The sequence below is a fragment of the Octopus bimaculoides genome, chromosome 10 (genome assembly GCF_046866305.1).
Source record: "Octopus bimaculoides isolate indiv1 chromosome 10, ASM4686630v1, whole genome shotgun sequence".
Classification (NCBI taxonomy): domain Eukaryota; kingdom Metazoa; phylum Mollusca; class Cephalopoda; order Octopoda; family Octopodidae; genus Octopus; species Octopus bimaculoides.
Window position 1 is genome coordinate 23,269,975 of NC_142937.1, and position 19,290 is coordinate 23,289,264.

General features: G+C 37.3%; 1 protein-coding gene across 2 annotated transcripts in view; it reads right to left on the minus strand.

Annotated features, from left to right (window-relative positions):
* The window catches only part of LOC106873980 (UDP-glucose:glycoprotein glucosyltransferase 1), a 180,299-nt gene that overhangs the window by 147,538 nt on the left and 13,471 nt on the right, over nt 1–19,290 (minus strand). For both annotated transcript variants that reach the window (XM_089358448.1, XM_089358449.1), the window contains exons 4-16: nt 17,520–17,650; nt 15,517–15,656; nt 14,169–14,343; nt 13,101–13,197; nt 11,265–11,340; nt 10,396–10,496; nt 9,494–9,593; nt 7,608–7,668; nt 7,131–7,286; nt 5,915–6,001; nt 4,308–4,427; nt 3,108–3,193; nt 895–1,030 (exon numbers count right to left, since the gene is read on the minus strand). In XM_089358448.1, the coding sequence (XP_089214574.1) occupies nt 895–1,030; nt 3,108–3,193; nt 4,308–4,427; nt 5,915–6,001; nt 7,131–7,286; nt 7,608–7,668; nt 9,494–9,593; nt 10,396–10,496; nt 11,265–11,340; nt 13,101–13,197; nt 14,169–14,343; nt 15,517–15,656; nt 17,520–17,650 (1,466 nt within the window). The remainder of the gene's footprint in view (nt 1–894; nt 1,031–3,107; nt 3,194–4,307; nt 4,428–5,914; nt 6,002–7,130; nt 7,287–7,607; nt 7,669–9,493; nt 9,594–10,395; nt 10,497–11,264; nt 11,341–13,100; nt 13,198–14,168; nt 14,344–15,516; nt 15,657–17,519; nt 17,651–19,290) is intronic.

A 19,290-nucleotide genomic window follows, 5' to 3' on the forward strand; every position in this document is an offset into this window, starting at 1 on the left:
ATAGTGTATCTAGGACTACAATATCCTGTGTCTTTTATGAAGACTGTAAGGTTTAATTGCTGAGAGACCTGGCTACTATTTTTAGGGCATCAAATGTCTACATAAAGCAGGTGTGGGCAATCTTTTTTCAAGAAGCAGGCTGCATAATCACAGCTCATCATCAGGTGGGACCACACTATTTAAAAAAAGATTCAGGGTAATTTTCCACTGGTGTGCTGTATGGAATGGTCCACGGGCCACAGATTGCTCATAACTGATGAAGAGGATCTTAGTCGCAGGATGGCCCAAAAGTAAAACAATTACAAAATAATACAAAATTAAATGCTGCTCAAGCAGTCATGCCTGCCACGACCAACCCATTTTATTTTCAGACAACATCTAAGGCCACATTATTCAATGCTTCCTTCTATTTTTCAAAAATGATGTGTAATCTGAGGGAAATTTAGTTGTTATTTTTAGCAAGTCAGACAACTAAGAGTGAGGTACTATTCTCCAACCAGCATAACTTCATGGTGATTATAATTTTGTTGTCCAAATTGATAATGTTTCATGTTTTCTTAAGCCTTTCATTACAATATTTCTGTTGAAATGCAGTCTTTGTTTCAATAAATTTTGAAAAAATAATTTACATTATTTACATTTGATATCCGTCAAATGTAAATAATGTACATAATTCCTCATCTCCTAAATATAGAACTCAATAATAATTTAGTAAAACAACTTTGTTGATATTAGGCTGGTGTTTGGAACATCATAAATTATTACGAAACTTTGAAGAATTTTAATTTAGATCCATTTAAAACATAATGTTTGTATCATAGCATTGGGAGAGGTCTTAAGGAGTTTGGTATCAAAAGGGTTAAAAACAACAGATAAGAGAAAGAAGCTACTTACGTCTGTGATGAACGACAGAGCTGAAGCTGCATCCTGGTCGATCTTGATGTACTGGAAAGCTCTTGCAATAGCAACACCAGCATCAGAATAGCCGTTTGCCTCTCGACTTGCATTCACAGCAAAGACAAGTCCAATCCTTCAATGAAATAATACTAAATGTGAGAATACATCCTTGACAACATAAAAATAACCATCATACATTTCTGTAATCATAACTGGTTTCTAACATTCATACAATGTCACAAATTTTATAGGAGAAAATATGAAAAACAAGTAATTTTTATTTGCCTGTCATGGTACTTAAATGAGAATGAGATGTAAAAGGGACAATGTTTTTGAGATTCCGGTTCGAATGACATGAGTGTTTTTGTTTCACTTTTGACAAGTAATACTTAAATAGTGGAGGAGATATGATGTTGCTGTGGGCTGGAAGTATGCAAGAAGTTAAAATTTTTTTTTTGACTAAAACACAACCGGGACCCTAAGTAAGGCACGTGTAAAATTTGAATGAAATTGGTTGTGTAGTTCTCGAGTTTTAGGGATTCACACAGACGCACACACACAGACATACATTCTCAATTTTATATATATATATATATATATATATATATAGATTACAAGGTTTGTTTTACATCTGTTTTTGCATGCTAGTATGAGTTAGATGAATATTGTACTGGAGCATTGTTTTACAGACAGATAACTTTCATGTTGCAAACTCTTACTGAGATTTCAAGTAAAGGATCTCTATGTTCTTCAAAGACACACAATCAACATAAATGGTTTTTATTACTGAAGTCCCAACAAGATATTATAACAAATATAAAATATGTTTTTACGCAAACGCATTTATTGACCGTAAGTGTTTATCTTTGAAAACCTGACAGGCTAAGGAAGGGACAAGACGAATTGTTTGTTTTGTATGATTCAAGGACAATCACCAGATTTGCGAAGGTAGTTAGGAGGTGACAGTATGAGCCAGCATGAATTAGCTTGGAAATAAAAACAAAAAAGACATAAAGATGTGTGTGTGTGTGTGTGTGTGCAAATATATATGAAGGGCATCCAGCTGTAGAAACTTAGGAAGGGCATCCAGCTGTAGAAACTCTGCCAAATTAGATTGGAGCCTGGTGTAGCCATCCGGTTGCACCAGTCCTCAGTCAAATCGTCCAACCCATGCTAGCATGGAAAGCGGACGTTAAACGATGATGATGATGATGATGATATTCTTTTATTTGTTTCAGTCATTTGACTGCGGATATGCTGCAGCACCACCTTTAGTTGAGCAAAGCGACCGCAGGACTTATTCTTTGTAAGCCTAGTTCTATCGGTCTCTTTTGCCAAACTGCTAAGTTACGGGGATGTAAACACACCAACATCAGTTGTCAAGCAATGTTGGGGGGACAAACACAGATACACACGCATTTATACATATATATATATATATATATATATATATAGGCGACAGGCATCTTTCAGTTTCCGCCTACCAAATCCACCCACAAGGCTTTGGTCAGCTCAAGGCTATAGTAGAAGACACTTGCCCAAGGTTCCACACAGTGGGACTGAACCGAGAAATATGTGGTTGGTAAGCAAGCTACTTACCACACAGCAACTCCTGTGCCTATAGCCACTCTTTTGCCTATATATGTGTATCAAACAATCGACCAGATTTTCTGATATCGTTATACATCACTGGTCACAATGCGCTTTGCTTTGCTTTATCTTTCGAATGATGACACCCTGCTAGCTAAGCAAGCAAGCCAACATTCATCCAGATCAGGAGCTATTCTGTCTCAGGGTTAGCCATTTACAGATGAGTGAACAAGAGCAATGTGAAATGAAGTCTTTTGCTCAAGAACACAAGAGGCTGCTCAGTCTGGGAATTGAACTCATGATCTAGTGATCACTAGTGCAACATCTTAACAACTAGGCCATGTACCTTCACATATGTACACACTAAAACACACAGTGCAGTAAACATATGCTTAATATGACTGATATAAATACATATACATATGCTTAATATGACTTAATATAACTGTCACGTTTTCAAAGACGATAAACACATTAAGTCATATTAAGATAATAATACAATATATGACTGATATAAAAAGCCTTGAAGTTCAAGATAATCTAAAGAGCAACCCTGTGGAATGATTGTAACTCAAGAGAAGATTGACACAAATAAGCAGTAACATCTTACAAATACCAACCTCACAGGTGCACTGTGAACAAAGAATGCTTCAGCTATCTTCAACAAGTCTCGGCTGGAGGACTTAGATGGATCGAGCACAAACACCTGCAAGGACGAAGACAAACAGAGGATATTATAAATGCCACATTAATTTCAGTTGTTATTTACATTATTTACATTTGACGGATATTTGTCTTCATCTTGTTAGCAACAAACAAAATGAGGACAAATATCCATCAAACGTAAATAATGTAAATAATGTACATAATTCCTCATCTCTTATATATAGAAGTGTATTAATTTCAGTCGTTGTTGCATTTTACTGTTTTATAATCAAGTAAAGGGTCATGGTCGGATTGATGCGAAACCTCTAGTAATTCTGTCGATTTTTGCATCACCCAGGGAGGGCACTGAATGTTAAAGAATGAATTTGTGTGTGTGTGTGTTCCCTTTCCTTGATATTGCATTATAGTAATACACAGGTGTTACCATCAAACAAGTGGGGCCATTTATTTATAATTTTCTGTGAAAATAACATCTTGCTTGGAAACAAGTGAGGGTTGATGATAAGAAGGGCAACTAACCTGTAGAAAATCTGCCTCAATTCCATCTGACCCATGCAGACAGGGAAGAGAAGTAGAGGTTAAAAATGATATGTGTGTGTGTGTGTGTGTGTGTGTGCATGAGCAAGACAGAGAGTGTGCATGTGTATGTATTAAGAAATTGCTAAAAAAATGTTGGTGTGTAGAATAAAAGTACCTTGCCATATTTATTTCATCTGGGCTTATACAGGGTGTCCACAAAGTCTGGGTACATGGGGATTAAGACATACTTTAAGAAATTATTATTTCTTATATTTAATTGTTTATGTTATGATTTTATTTACTCCATGTACCCAGACCTTGTGGACACCATGTACTTCTTTACACCAAGTTATACTTAGCAATTCATTTCTATTTTTTTTTAAGACTTTTTCACGGTTCACTTCCCATGCATACACTACATACTGTTCATGCACCTTTGATTACTTTTTCTGATGAGTTGTCATGCACCTGAGCACTGAATTCAACAGGTGCATTATATATTATATATAAATCGAGAAGAATAAGCTAGGTACTGAGGCTGATATAACCAAAGAAAAGGTTTGTAAGCAGTGCCCCAGCATGGCCGTGGTTCAAAGTTTGAAATTAGGTGAATGGACAGAAAGAGTACTACATACCATATGGAAAATATTCTTAGCAATGTGCCTTAACATTCCAGGAAAAGTGGGTCTCAACATTTCTTGAATGCTGTTAGGCCAGCGCCGGTATTTTACATCCTTTTCCAAATCATTTACATACTGGAAAAGAGAGAGAGAGAGAAAGAGAGAAACCATCAGCATCATTATCATCATCATCAGAAAGGATTTTTCAGACCTTAAGAAAAAATTTTTCATTGAAAATAATCGGAATCAAAAAATTCAGGGAAACATGGAAAAAGAAAATGTTCATGATTGAAGACTCACACACCATCCATATTACCTATACTGCCACATATATTATCCTCATCATTTAATGTCCGCTTTCCATGCTGGCATGGGTTGGTCGGTTTGATATGGAGCTGGTTAGCAGGGAGTTATCCAGACACCAATTGTCTGTTGTGGCATGGTTTCAACAACTGGATGCCCTTCCTAATGCCAACCACTTTAAAGAGTGTAGTGGGTGCTTTTTACATTCCACCAGCACAGGTGTGCTAATGCAGCACTGGCACAGGTGGTTTTTAAGTGGCACCTGCAGCACCTGGGGGACATGCCTCTATCATGGAAGACCGCGATTTTACTTAGCTTAATGTGTCTTATCGAGTACAGCAAATTGCCACATCTTCCAGTCCTTTGTCATTTCCTCAGTGAGGCCTAACATCTGAAGATCTTTTCTCACCACTTCAATCCTGGTCTTCCTGGGTTCTACCCCTTCCATAGGTACACTCCACAATTAGAACTCGGCACTTTTTTATGCAGCTGTCCTCATCCATTTGTATCACTTACCAGATCCAATCCTATTCTCACCACCTTCCCTCCTTCAAACTGATATTCACCATTGATCACCCTTCTGCCAGTGTTTACCATTCATGGCATATAACTTTGTGGCCATTTCTAGCCAGCTGCCAATTTCCTTTCCAGCTCTCAAATTTTCTGACCCATTCACCTGTCCAATCCTCTGCACCACTTCTCTCAAGTTCACTTTATTGTAATTAAGAGTACATACTGACCCCTGTTTTCACTATTTGCTCTCCCTTTTCCAACTGAGGTAGCCATGTATCACCTCTACAACAAGACACCTGTCGTATCATTCGTTTCCATTTCTACACATAAACATACTCAGACTCACTGTAACTCAATCAACCGAGTGAAGTTTGACTTTGCTCAGAAACAAGTGAGGGCTAGTGACAGGAAGAGCATGTGGTGGACACAACAGGGTCCAAAGATGCAGCCGAAGGCTTCGTTCAGTTTCCGTCTACCAAATCCACTCACAAGGCTTTGGTTGGCCAGAGGCTATAGAAGACACTTGCCAAAGGTGCCATGCAGTGGGCTGAGAACCTGGAACTATGTGGTTGGGAAGCAAGCTACTTACCACAAAGCCACACCAGGAGAAAAACTTTGTACAAGACTTACCTTAACATTAAATTAAGATTGTGGCCTAAACATGAGTGCAGCTTACACACAAGTAAATACAATATACTGCATCTATGAAAAGTTATTTCATAGGGGAAACAAAGACACAAATAAAAATAAATAGAAAGAATTAAACAATGGAACATCACTAAATGGAAACTGAGATGGTGCCTTACCACGACGGAAGGATGCCGGAAATCCAAGACATAATCATCACCGCTGTTTTTCAAATCCAATTTCACCAATTTATTTAAACTTTCCTCCTAACAGAAAAATAATTAAGGAAATTAATTAAAATGTAAATTTAAAAGCAAACAACATGGATTTCACAGAAACAATGTAAACTTTAAAATACTGAAATATGTCAACTTATCCTTTTATGGGTATGAGTCATAAAGCTGTGGCCATGCTGGAGCACTTTCATGTAAAATGTGGTTGATTACATCGACTCTTGCCCTCTCAATACTTTGTCTAGATATTTTATTTTCTCGATCTCAGAGGGACAAAAGGCAAAGTGGACCTGGCCAGAATTTGAACACAGCACCTAACCAAATATTAGAAGGCACTTTGTTTGATGTTCTGTCAATTTTGCTGTCCAACCACCATCTTCAAGTAATTATAATGGCCATAATGGAGCACCCATCTTTTAAAGGCACAATTGCTTGTCATCAACCCCAACAATACTTACTTCCATCAAGGATAACTTCCTCCCAGCTTTAAATCAGCCTCAGAAGCCACAAAAAAATAATTGCCACTCCATTGGTTATAACAATCAGGGTCCCAGCTGATACGAGCAATGGAACAGCCTGCTTGTGAATTTCAACCTGCAAGTGGCTGAGCATTCCACAGACATGCGTACCCTTAGTGCAGTTCTCAGGGGCATTCAGTGTGACCCAGAATGTGACAAATCTGGCCCCTTTGAATTACAGGTACAACTCATTTTGGTCAACTGAATGGAACTGAAACAACAAGAAATAAAGCATTTTGTTTAAGGGCACAATACACCACCAGGAATTGAACTTAGGATCATAAGCTGGTTCGCCAGTCCTCAGTCAAATCGTTCAACCCATGCTAGCATGGAAAGCGGACGTTAAACGATGATGATGATGATGATGATGATGATGATGATTACCCAGTCAAAGGTAATGGTTGTTTGTTTATATTTGTTTTCAATTAAGCAAACATTATTTCACAGCTTTGAGATTTCGAAAAGGCAATTTTTTATTTGTTGTATGACATTAATAGGGTGGATAGGCCAGATCTGGCCAGTTTGAACATAAACCAAGCAGAATATTTGGGGTCAGATATGGCCAGTTTAAATGCAAAAGGGTTAATGATAAAAAAAAAAATGAGGCAAACAATACCCTAATAAATAACAAATTAAATGCATACCCTGACTCCAAGAGAGAAGAGTCCTTCCATAACAGCAGCTTCTGAACGCATTAAGTCCAAGATGGTGTAAATATCATAGACCTCAACATCAATGGAAATTCCATTCAAAAACAAGGCACATTCACCAGGGGACAAATTATGGTAATTCTCAAAATGCTGTGGAATAAAGAAATTACAGTAAAAACATCGAATCTGCTAGAAATAATCACCAAAGTTAAAATAACTAACAGCTTATCCATATATTCGTAAGATGTCAAAATATAAATTTTTACATCACCTAAAGTTTATAAATGGAAAAAAAAATCATTTAACTATAGAAGTAAAAAGAAAGAAAAAATGCTTTTGAGCGCTTAGAAATACTAAATGATAGGTAATTAACATAAGAGTCAGTTAATATCCTGTTCCTAATTGAAGCAAACATTGTAATGATTCAAAGTCACAAAATATAAACCAACAACTGGCTTCTCTGAAATTTACCTTTTGGTTTTTCAAAATTTCCTTGCGTAAATCGCTTGACACTGATGTCCTAACAAGAGATCTGAAAGAAAAGTTTGTTTGAAAATAATTATTACCTATTAAAAAAAAAACAAATAATAAAATACTTCCATTTACATTCATCACAGGTGTTTGTTTAAAAAAAAAACATGATAAATAATTCAGTGAAAATGGGAAAAGTAGATTTTGTTCCAAGACCTCCAACTTTGAAATCTAAGAAGAATCTTTGATTGATCATCAACCCTAATTTTCAGAGATTAATTTGTGATAAGCATAACAATTAGCAGCATATCACGTTATCCTAGATCACTGACAAATGAATCAGTGATAAATGAGAATAGATGGTTAGGAACCAAAACCAATATCATATGATCATGAGCCCAACACCCTAACCACTAATTCATGTGCCCCCACAAATGAGGATAGATGTATCGATAAAATTCTGCTGCTTCCTGCGACATTGTTGGGTGTTATGCTTTAAACAACCTTATACAAGGAACAGAACAGATGAAGTAATCTTAACAACGAAACACAGTGAAGCAGCAAATTCATGTGGTATTGTTTAAACTCTCATGATTAGGGAATGAAAGACGTAAATCGTAATCATAATCGTTAACGTAATGAAACAATGTTACAAAGATTTATAAAACCTATGTATCAAATTTGAAAAAAAAAAAAAAAAAAAATTATAAAATGTGGAATCATCATAAGTCGAGCTAATTTATTCATAATCATTCAACACTAGCATTTAAATTGGCTATATCGAACCTAAATATTCTACCTTTTTTATATTCAAACTGGCCAGATCTGGCCCCTCACACCTACCCTACAATCATCATCATTTAACATCTGCTTTCCATGTTGGTATGGGTTGGATGGTTTGACTGAGGACTGGCAAGCCAGGAGGCTGCACCAGGCTCCTATCCGATCTGGCAAGGTTTCAACAGCTGGATGCCCTTCCTAGCGCCAACCACTCCGAGAGTGTAGTGGGTGCTTTTTACATGCCACCAACACGAGGGCCAGTCAGGCGGTACTGGCATCAACCACGCTTGAATGAGGCATTTTTATGTGCCACTGGCACGAGAGCCAGTCAGGTGGCACTGGCAACAACCACACTCGACAGAGTGAAAGCATAGTAGAGAGGAAGGTGGCTTTATGCTAAATGCTAAGAAGTTAAACCATGACAGAGGAACAAAAAGCAGTCGGTTGTGGTTGAGGAGATATGTGGTAGCCATGCATTCCACAAACGCGAGTGGGAGTAACTGAAGTGGAATTTGAGAGATAAAGATAATGATCATATTACCATCGTTCTTTTATATTTATATATTTTATATTACAATTCATATTTTATACTACAGTTTAACATTTACAGAAAGAAAAAAAGTTTAAATATCCTAGGCACAGGAGTGGTTGTGTGGTAAGTAGCTTGCTTACCAACCACATGGTTCCGGGCTCATTCCCACTGCGTGGCACCTTGGGCAAGTGTCTTCTACTATAGCCTCGGGCCGACCAAAGCCTTCTGAGTGGATTTGGTAGACGGTAACTGAAAGAAGCCCGTCGTATATATATATATATATATATATATATATATATATATGTGTGTATGTATGTATGTGTGTGTATATGTTTGTGTGTCTGTGTTTGTCCCCTCAGCATCGCTTGACAACTAATGGTGGTGTATTTACGTCCCCGTAACTTTGCAGTTCAGCAAAAGAGACCGATAGAATAAGTACTAGGCTTACAAAGAATAAGTCCTGGGTTCGATTTGCTCGGCTAAAAGGTGGTGCTCCAGCATGGCCGCAGTCAAATGACTGAAACAAGTAAAAGAGTAAAAGAGTATACAACCGAAACAAAACAAAATGACAAACCTTGCTTGAACTGGGAAGTTTTGACTGATGGTCTGCAGGACATTGAGAGCATCTTTTGGTGGCGTTAATATGGCCTTTTGAGCAGCTTGTAAACTAAGGTCTGGAATGAAGGAATCAAAAGGAACAGTGAATTGCCTGATTATTTCTCATAAACCCCTTTGATACCAACCCATCCCAAACTGACACCGGTGCCATGATACAAAGTTCATTTAAAATGATCTAAACTAAAACCATTCATTAAAAATTCAAGTTAACCCTTTAGCATTCACAGACTGCTCAATCAAATGTAATGGTTATTTATTTACATTATTTTGAATTAATTGTGGATTAACTTATCTTTAGATGTGATTGTTTATTTTGGGAATGACATTGTAGGGTAGGTATGAGAGGTTGAATTTGGTCAGTTTGAACATAAAACAAAATATTTTGGCCTGATATGGCCAGTTTAAATGCCACAGAGTTAATTTGTATCCTAAACCAGTTTAATAGTACAAAGTTATATTACTAAATTCTTCATTTTTTCGAAATTAATTGCAACAACAGCAGCGTATTTCAGAAGAAATACCATATGGTAACAAAAGCTTTAATAATTAAGACAAAATAATTCAATGCTGCTCCAGTAATTTAATTAGAGGGTTATTTATTTTTACTACAAACAAGGTCTTCATTGCACAAACATTAATAAAATAGGGATCATAATAGCATTGTATTGATATATAATTTATTTAGAATTAACCTAAAACTATGCCATGTTTGGAACACAATCTAAATTAATTGATAGAGAATTTTATTTTAAAATTTCATATCAAACAATAAACATAGTTAATAATGCACAAAACAGCCGTATGAAATTAAAATGAGAAACTTCATCTGTAAACATGCATAAGTATAGGAGAACAAACCTTGTAACTGCCAGACTTTCATTGGTGTGAGTTCTGTGGCTGTATCTAAGAGGTAGTCATGAAATTCCCTTAGCTTAGGTATTAAATCAGGATAGAGCTGTCTGAAATAAATCAAAATACCAGAGAAGGAAATCTATATTGATTAAACTTATTGTCACGAGAGGATTCTTTAAAATACAGGGAGTTTCATTCACCATCAATCCTGTCATCACTGAAGTCATATGAAATAAAAGTAAACATCTACATTTCCATGCTTGCATGAGTCAGAAACGGAATTTGTTGTTGGGGCAGGTTTTTCTACAGTTGGGTGCCCTTCCTGTCACTGACCTTCACCTGTTTCCAAGCAAAGTTAATATTTCCCCATGGCCAAACATGTCTTTCATGGGAGACTGGAAATGAACAGCAAGTGTCTTCTACTATATCCTCGGGCCGACCAAAGCCTTGTGAGTGGATTTGGTAGGCAGAAACTGAAAGAAGCCCGTCGTATATATGTATATATATATATATATATATATATGTATGTGTTTGTGCGTCTGTGTTTGTTCCCCCAACGTCGCTTGACAACCGATGCTGGTGTGTTTACGTCCCCGTAACTTAGCGGTTTGGCAAAAGAGACCAATAGAATAAGTACTAGGCTTCCAAAGAATAAGTCCTGGGGTTGATTTGTTCGACTAAAGGCGGTGCTCCAGCATGGCCACAGTCAAAAGACTGAAACAAGTAAAAGAGTAAAAGAGTAATAGGGTTAAGTTATGTTATGGATATTAAAGAATATGCATAACAAACAATTACAGGAATAATTGACCAATATATAATTATAAAGATTCTTTTCTTTGTCGATAAAAAAAATAAACCTGAAGTAAAATACTTACGAGAGCTTTTTGAAGTTAAAACCTTTTAATTCTTCTTCCCAGTTAGCATTTTCTTCAGATGCTTTAGCCTTTTCATCTAAAATACATAAATATTTAAAATATGAAACTATATAAAAGGCATGAAGAAACACTAGAATCTTGAAACAAGATTTCATAAAGAAAATATAAAGCTTTTACAAATACAGAAAAAAAAAAGAAGCTCACGAACCCTTTTAAATGCAAACCAATCAAATGTGAAATTATGACTGCGACCGCTTGTCAATCAGGCAAACTGAAGTAAGTAGAATTATGCCCCTTGGTCAGGATCACAAACGAGATGAACATATGATTGGTTGCTCTATTCTTTCTTTCCTTTTACTATTGTTATATCGATTTCTGCAACTATTATTCATTTTCAATTCTATGCAACCCACCAAGGTTCCCCAACCACAAATAATCTCACTTTGATTATCCTATAATCAGATTGCAATAGGATTTCAAGCAAGATAACGGATTTACAAGAGTAGATGGCAGGAAAAACATTCAAGAATAGAAGTGTTTTAAGGGTCCAGAAATACTCAATAGAAGCACCATATTTGATGACATTTTTCCCTTCAAAAAAATGTCTCAAAAACGACCTCATGTCCTTCATGTGAAGTTGGGCCTCCCAAAGGATTTAATGCTCAGAAAACAGATAACTCTTTCTAATTTTGGCACAAGGCCAACAATTATGAGGAGAGGGGGCAAGTTGGTTACATGATCTCTGTACTTGTCTAGTATTTATTTTATTGACCCAGGAGGGATGAAAGGCAAAGTTGAACCCAGTGCAACGGGAATCCAGAAAATAATGAATCAGAGGAAATGCTATAGATTTTGTCCAATACACTAACGAATCTATAGATTTTGTCCAATGCAGTAACGAATCTATAGATTTTGTCCAATGCACTAACGAATCTATAGATTTTGTCCAATGCACTAACGAATCTATAAATTTTGTCCAATGCACTAACGAATCTATAAATTTTGTCCAATGCACTAACGAATCTATAGATTTTGTCCAATGCACTAACGAATCTATAGATTTTGTCCAATGCACTAACGAATCTATAGATTTTGTCCAATGCACTAACGAATCTATAGATTTTGTCCAATGCACTAACGAATCTATAGATTTTGTCCAATGCACTAACGAATCTATAGATTTTGTCCAATGCACTAACGAATCTATAGATTTTGTCCAATGCACTAACGAATCGATAGATTTTGTCCAATGTACTAACAAATCTATAGATTTTTGTCCAATGCACTAACAAATCTATAGATTTTTGTCCAATGCACTAACGAATCTGCCAGTTTGCTGCCCCATTAAAGCGATGATAATTCTTTCTAGCTTTGGTGGGGGGAGAGGGCAAGTTGATGACGCTGACCCTAGTGCTTCACTGGTACTTGTTTTATCAACTCCAGTGGGATGGAAAGCAAAGTCAACTTTGGTGAAATTTGAACTCAGAAGGAAGCGAGTTGGAAGAAATGCCACTAAGCATTTTGTCCAATGCACTAACGATTACGCCAGATTATCACCTTACTAAAGCTGCTGATAATCCTTTCTACTATAGGCACAATGCCTGAAATTCTTCTCCCGTTTTTTCGGTGGTGGGAAATGGCTAGTTGATTACATCAGCACCTGTACTCCACTAGTATTTGTTTTATCAACACTGGGCAAAGTCAGACTTCGTGGAAATTAAACACAAACAGTAGACAAACAAAATGCTACTAATCATTTTACACCTCGCATGTTAACAATTATACCAGCTCATTGCCTTACTAAAGGCTGATAATAATGGAAATCATTTGACTTACCTTCAACTTTGGTATCATCTTTTGCTTTATATTCTGTGCTTTTTATTGCGAGTTCAACAGCATAGCCCGACAGATAAACCTTCTCGTTAGAAGGTTTCTGTTGTAAGAAATAAATTTGAAAAAGAAATCATTTAAAAAGGAAATAATTTTGAATTTTGTGAGGGAGGTAAAAAAATATCTTTACGGAATTTACATAATGAATAAACAGAGATTTCAAGGAAGCTTTAACAGGGCCATTTCATCTACTAGATATAACAACTAAACTGCTCTCAAATTGTAATTTACAATCTTAAAGCATTGTATGCACCTCTCCCTCGCATATTACTCAATTTACATCACCTTTGCTGCGACTTATTACCTCCCTGACCAACACCTAATTCTTCTACCTTCCTCTCCAACTGATGCCTGTATCTACATTCACCACTCACTGCATTTTCCCTCTATCCACCAGCCACTCACCTCTCACAAACTTACTTACCCACCCATACCAATTGTCTTGTATTCACCTTCCTGTAACTTGAGGGTGCACCCTGACACATCCTCATCGCCATCCTCCTCCTCCTCCTCCTCTTCCAACTGGGATAACCATACATCTCCCCTGCAGCAAGACACCTGTTCTTGACCCTCTATCATAGTTTAGCCTATTATCACCAGGCACAAAACCACCTCCCTCTATACTACACAACTGCCTTCAGCTGAGAGGTCCTGTCTTGCAAGTCACTTGGTGACCCCCATTGATGCTGGTGCCACATAAAAGTCACCCAGCAAATTTTGTAAAGTGACCGGCATTTGGAAGGGCATCCAGCTATAGAAAACCATGCCAGAGCAGTCATAGGAGCTTGATGAAGCCCTCTGGTTCACCAAATCCTGTCAAATTGTCCAATCCAATACCAGCATGGGAAAACAGACACAAAAGGACAATGATGACAATTTGGACACAAGACCAGTAATTAAGGAGAGGGCTGTTGGACAGTACTGTTGATCCCAGTACTTGACTGGTACACTATTTTATCAACCCTGAAAGAATGAAAGGTAAAGCTGACCTCAATAAATAGAAGAAGAACTCACTGGAATGTAATGTCGGTATACATAATTGATTTTTTTGTTGACAGCCAGCTTTTTGAGGTGCCGGTGAAATTCTGCTGTTGAAGTATCTCCAAGTTGAGCATATAAAATAACTGATACATCAGCCTGGACAGGACTTGGGTAATGATGGTCAAATGTATACGTAGCAGCCTTTAGCCTACAATATAAAAAAAAAAAGGTAAGATAACATTATAAGAATAAAACGAGGCGTGAATGAAAGATTTGTTAAGGTTTATTAAGTCAAATCTGGAAAAGATATCAAAACCTAAATTTTTTTAAGCCTGGTACTTATTTTTATTGCTACCTTTTGCTGAATCACTAAGTTATGAGGACATAACCAAACCAACACTGATTGTCAAGCAGTCAAGCAGATGGGAGACAAACAATACAAACACAGATATATATGACAGGCTTCTTTCAGTTTCTGGCTACCAAATTCACTCACAAGGCTATAGTAGAAGACAATTGCCCCAGGTACTGTGCATTGGGACTGAACCTGAAGACACATGGTTACAAAGCCAGTTTATTAATCAGAGCCATAGTTTACCCTCTTTTTTATTTTAAACTTTGCTTAAGTTCATATTTTATTTCCAATACACAATAACCATCAAGTGATGATCATTAGTGGTTCCAACATTACTATTATTACTAAAGCCAGTTTTGTCCTACTGGGCAAATGGAATACTCTATACTACCAAGGCTGGCCAACCTGAGGCCTGCAGACTTTTATCTTGTGGCCCACTTGATACTTTCTTGAAACGGGTTTATTCAAAAAAATGTTTTTTTTAAATTTTATCAAAAATTAAAGATTATAATGAAAAGTGAAATGGAAAGATACTACTGTTTTTGCAACAATGATATTTCAGGTGGAATCAATTTTAAACAAATAAAAAGTTTGAAAAATTCTTGATTGTGTAATTTGATTATTTGGCTATTAGTGCATAAAGTATACAAGCAGCCCATAAAAAAAACTTTCTGTGATTAAAGTGGTCTGCAATGTTGGCCAGGCCTGCTCTATAAGCTCTAGTGAACTGCAAGAAATAGCAGCCAAATCTCTTTCAAATCACACAAGGTAAGAAAGCATTATCTAACGGATAATATACGTCCTAGAATCCCTGCAAAAAGATGGGATGATCGATACAGTTAGATGGACCTTAATTAAAGGTCTGCTCCATCAGCAAAAACTACAAACAGGTGAGGCTTGGTGACAGGAAGGGTATCCAGTTGTAGAGCATCTGCCTCAACAAACACCATCTGAGCAATGCAAGCATGGAACAGTTAACGATAAAAACAACGAATGAATAGATGAATATATGCAGAAAGTATTTACCTCTTTGGAGCGGATTTAATAAGTGCATCAATATCATTAATGTTACATGCTATTTCACCATGAATATTTACAAACACATCACAGTTATCAGCTAATTTCTTTTGGGAGACAATTAAGCTTTTTTTCTCTTCCTGAGCCATCTACAATCAGAAAAGAAAAAAAGAAAACATCACATTAAACAAAAACCTTCAAACGTTCATGAATTAGTATAATTTGCAATAAGACATATACCAAGCAAAAATTTTTAAAAAAAGAGATTTAATTTAACCCTTTAGCATTTAAACCAGCCATATCTGGCCCAAATATTCTATTGGTTTTAGGTTCAGACCAGACAGATCTAGCTTTTCACACCCACCCTACAATGTCATTCTGAAACTAAACAATCGCTCCATCGAAATCTCAAAGCTACGAAATAATGTGAGATTATTTCAATCAATGGGAATGAATAAGCATTATATTTGCCAGAGTAATCTGAATGCTAAAGGGTTAAACTGGCCAAATCTGGTCAAAATATTCTAATTCTTATGTTCAAATTGGCCAGATCCAGCCTAAAACTCAAACCCTACAATGTTATTCTAAAGATAACCAATCGCACAATTAAAATCTCAAAACTAAGAGCTAATGGATAATTAATTCAAAACAATGTGAATAAATAAGCATTACGTTTGACAGAGGGATCTAATCGCCAAAGGGTTAATGACAAAAAACGCCAGGCATTGTAAGCCAAAGGTTCTTGTGAGAGAAAAAAAAAAAGCAAGTAAGGAATGGAAATAACAATCAATATCATCGTTATTGTTTGCAGGTCCACTTTTCCAGGATTGTACGAACGAAACAGAAATTGTTTAAGAAACAGGGTAGGCATCGGATTGTAAAAAATTTGCCTGAACACTATACTGGAAGCAGAATGGACTAGGATAATCTCTAGACATAACAGTAGCAGTCGTACATCTATCTGTAAACACCAGATATTATATGTGCATGCGTGTATATACATAGATATATGTGTGCGTACATACATACATATTCATACATGCAATTACATAAATGTACGTACATACATATACATATATGTACATACATACATATACATACATATGCACACACACACACACACATATATATGTGTACATACAAGAATAAGATTAGGCTGGGCAAAGTTCAGAGAGCTCCTGCCCCTGTTGGCAACAAAGAGTATCTCTCTCAGAGAGAAAGGCAGATTGTATGATGCCTGTGTGTGAACAGCTATGCTGCATGGCAGTGAAACATGGGCTATGACAGCTGAGGACATGCATAGGCTTGAAAGAAATGAAGCCAGTATGCTTCGCTGGATGTGCAATGTCAGTGTGCGTGTGCAACAGAGTGTAAGCATCTTGAGAGAAAAGTTAGGCATAAGAGGAATCAGACGTGGTGTGCAAGAAAGACGATTATGCTGGTATGGTTATGTGATGCATATGGACGAGGATAGCTGTGTAAAGAAGTGCCAGTCTCTAACTGTGGAGGGAACCTGTGGTAGAGGTAGGCCGAGGAAGACATGGGATGAGGTGGTGAAGTATGACCTTCGAATTTTGAACCTCACAGAGGCAATGACTAGTGACCGAGACCTTTGGCAATGTGCTCTGCTTAAGAGGACCCGTCAAGCCATGTGCTGGTGGCACATAAAAAAAAAAAAAAATCAACCTTTGTACGTCGGGCCCCACGGAGGCAAAGTGGCTGAGTACCTTTCGAAGTAATTTAAATGTCACTGTCATACAAGCAATGCTGTTTGTTTCCTATCTTCTGTGTAAACATCTCAGCCATGGGGAAGTAGTACCTTGCTGGGAAACAGCTGAGGGGTGATGTTAGGATGAGAAGCATTCAACCATAACAAATCTGCCTCAACGAATTCCATCAAACCCATGCAAGTACGGGGAGGAAGGTGGATGCCAAAACGGTGATAAAGGAGATGGTGAAGAAGCCTGAATGTCAAAAATACAAAGTGACGAATATGAACCGACTGTACAAACCTGACTATACATCTCGACATCTGGGGAATGGACGCGCAACGATAATGTAAGCTTAAGTAAGTTAAGCTGCAAAGAAGAGAGATACTTAGCAGCCATCTCCAAGAGAAGATTGTAGGAAGTTTCTTTAGAACCTGCAATGGGAAAAAAAAAAAGAAAAAGAAATAAAAAATACTGACATTCTTCTCAACACCTGCCTCTAACCATCTGTCAGCTTCCTCTCAAACTGATGAACTTATTCATCTATGTTTCTCAATTCTTTACCTGTACTCTCAACTATTCGGAGGTGGTGCATGGCTTAGTGGTTAGGGTGTTGGACTCATGATCATAACATTGTGGTTTCGATTCCTGGACCAGGTGGTGCTGCTCCAGTCAACTCAGCTGGTAATAATAAGTAACCCTGTGAAAGACTAGCATCTTGCCCAGGTGGGGAATATATACACCAGAGAAACAGGCAAACAGAACTATGTTTCTTAAGGAGTAATGCGAGCTAACCATTCTCTCCTATACTCATCTTCTTGTGTCTTGAGAGTACACTCTGACACCCACATCACCAAAATCATCGTCGTCTTTCCAGTTACTTCTACTCATGCTTTTGTAATACAGGGTAGCCATGTACTTCTGCAAAAGCAAGACATGTGTGCTAGTCACTCTATCATACTTTAACCTATCAAGAGCTGCCAGAAAGTCATCTCCCTCTCTATTACAACCCCACACAGTCAAGCATATTTTTCTTTGTCTTGCAAGTTACTTGACGACACCTCACTAGAGCTGGTGTCACAAAAAGAAAACAACAAGTGTACTTGTGAAGTGTTTGGTTAGGAAGACCATCCAGCCATAGAAACACCACCAAAAGAGAAACTGGAACTCAATGCAGTCCTCTAGTTTATTGGATTCTGCTCAACTGTCCAACCCATGGCAGTTAAATGAGGATGATGAGTCTTGAATAATGAGGGAACATCTCCCTGGACTTATTTCTAGCACATCAAGCTGATGTATAGAGACTTTGTTGGCTTAATGAGCCTATCAGTCAGACTTGTTGATAAGATGGAAATTCATGTCAGCTGAAGGCATTTTGTTGAGTTTAGGTGATACAATTAATTAACACAACAGGTGTTTTGTGACTATTTAAGAAGCTAGTTTCTCAAGTATGTTGGTCTTGGATTCAGTTCCATTGTTTGGAACCTTAGGCAAGAATGGTAACTAGAAACTGAAAGAAGCTCTCACACATATACACATGTATGTGTGTGTGTGAGAGAGAGAGAGAGAGAGAGAGAGAGAGAGAGAGAGAGAGAGAGAGAGAGAGAGATAAAGTACGTGTGTACACTTGGTTAGGGATCCTGTGATAGTTGTATATGAGTATCAGCATCATCATACAAGCAAGATTTTTTTTGTTTCCAGTCTCCTGTGTAAAACATTTCTACCTACAGGAATATATTGCCTTGCTTGGAAATGGGTGAGAGTTAGTGACAGGAAGGGCATCCAGCCAGAGAAAATCTGCCTCAACAAATTCCATCTGACCTATGCATGCATGGAAAAGCAGACAGTAAATGACGATGATGATAATCTCACGTAGCAGGCCGGAGGAATAGATGCTAGATATGGAGATATTAGCTACAATTTCAATAAAACTCTCTTCCTAACCTGGAGTGAACTTAGCACCTGCATGTGAAATATCATGAGACAGGAAGATAAGCATTGGCCCTTTCATAATCCAGGGAAGTGGGAAGTAACTTGGAGCATCTACGTTCTAACTGAAGCTTGCTTGGTACTG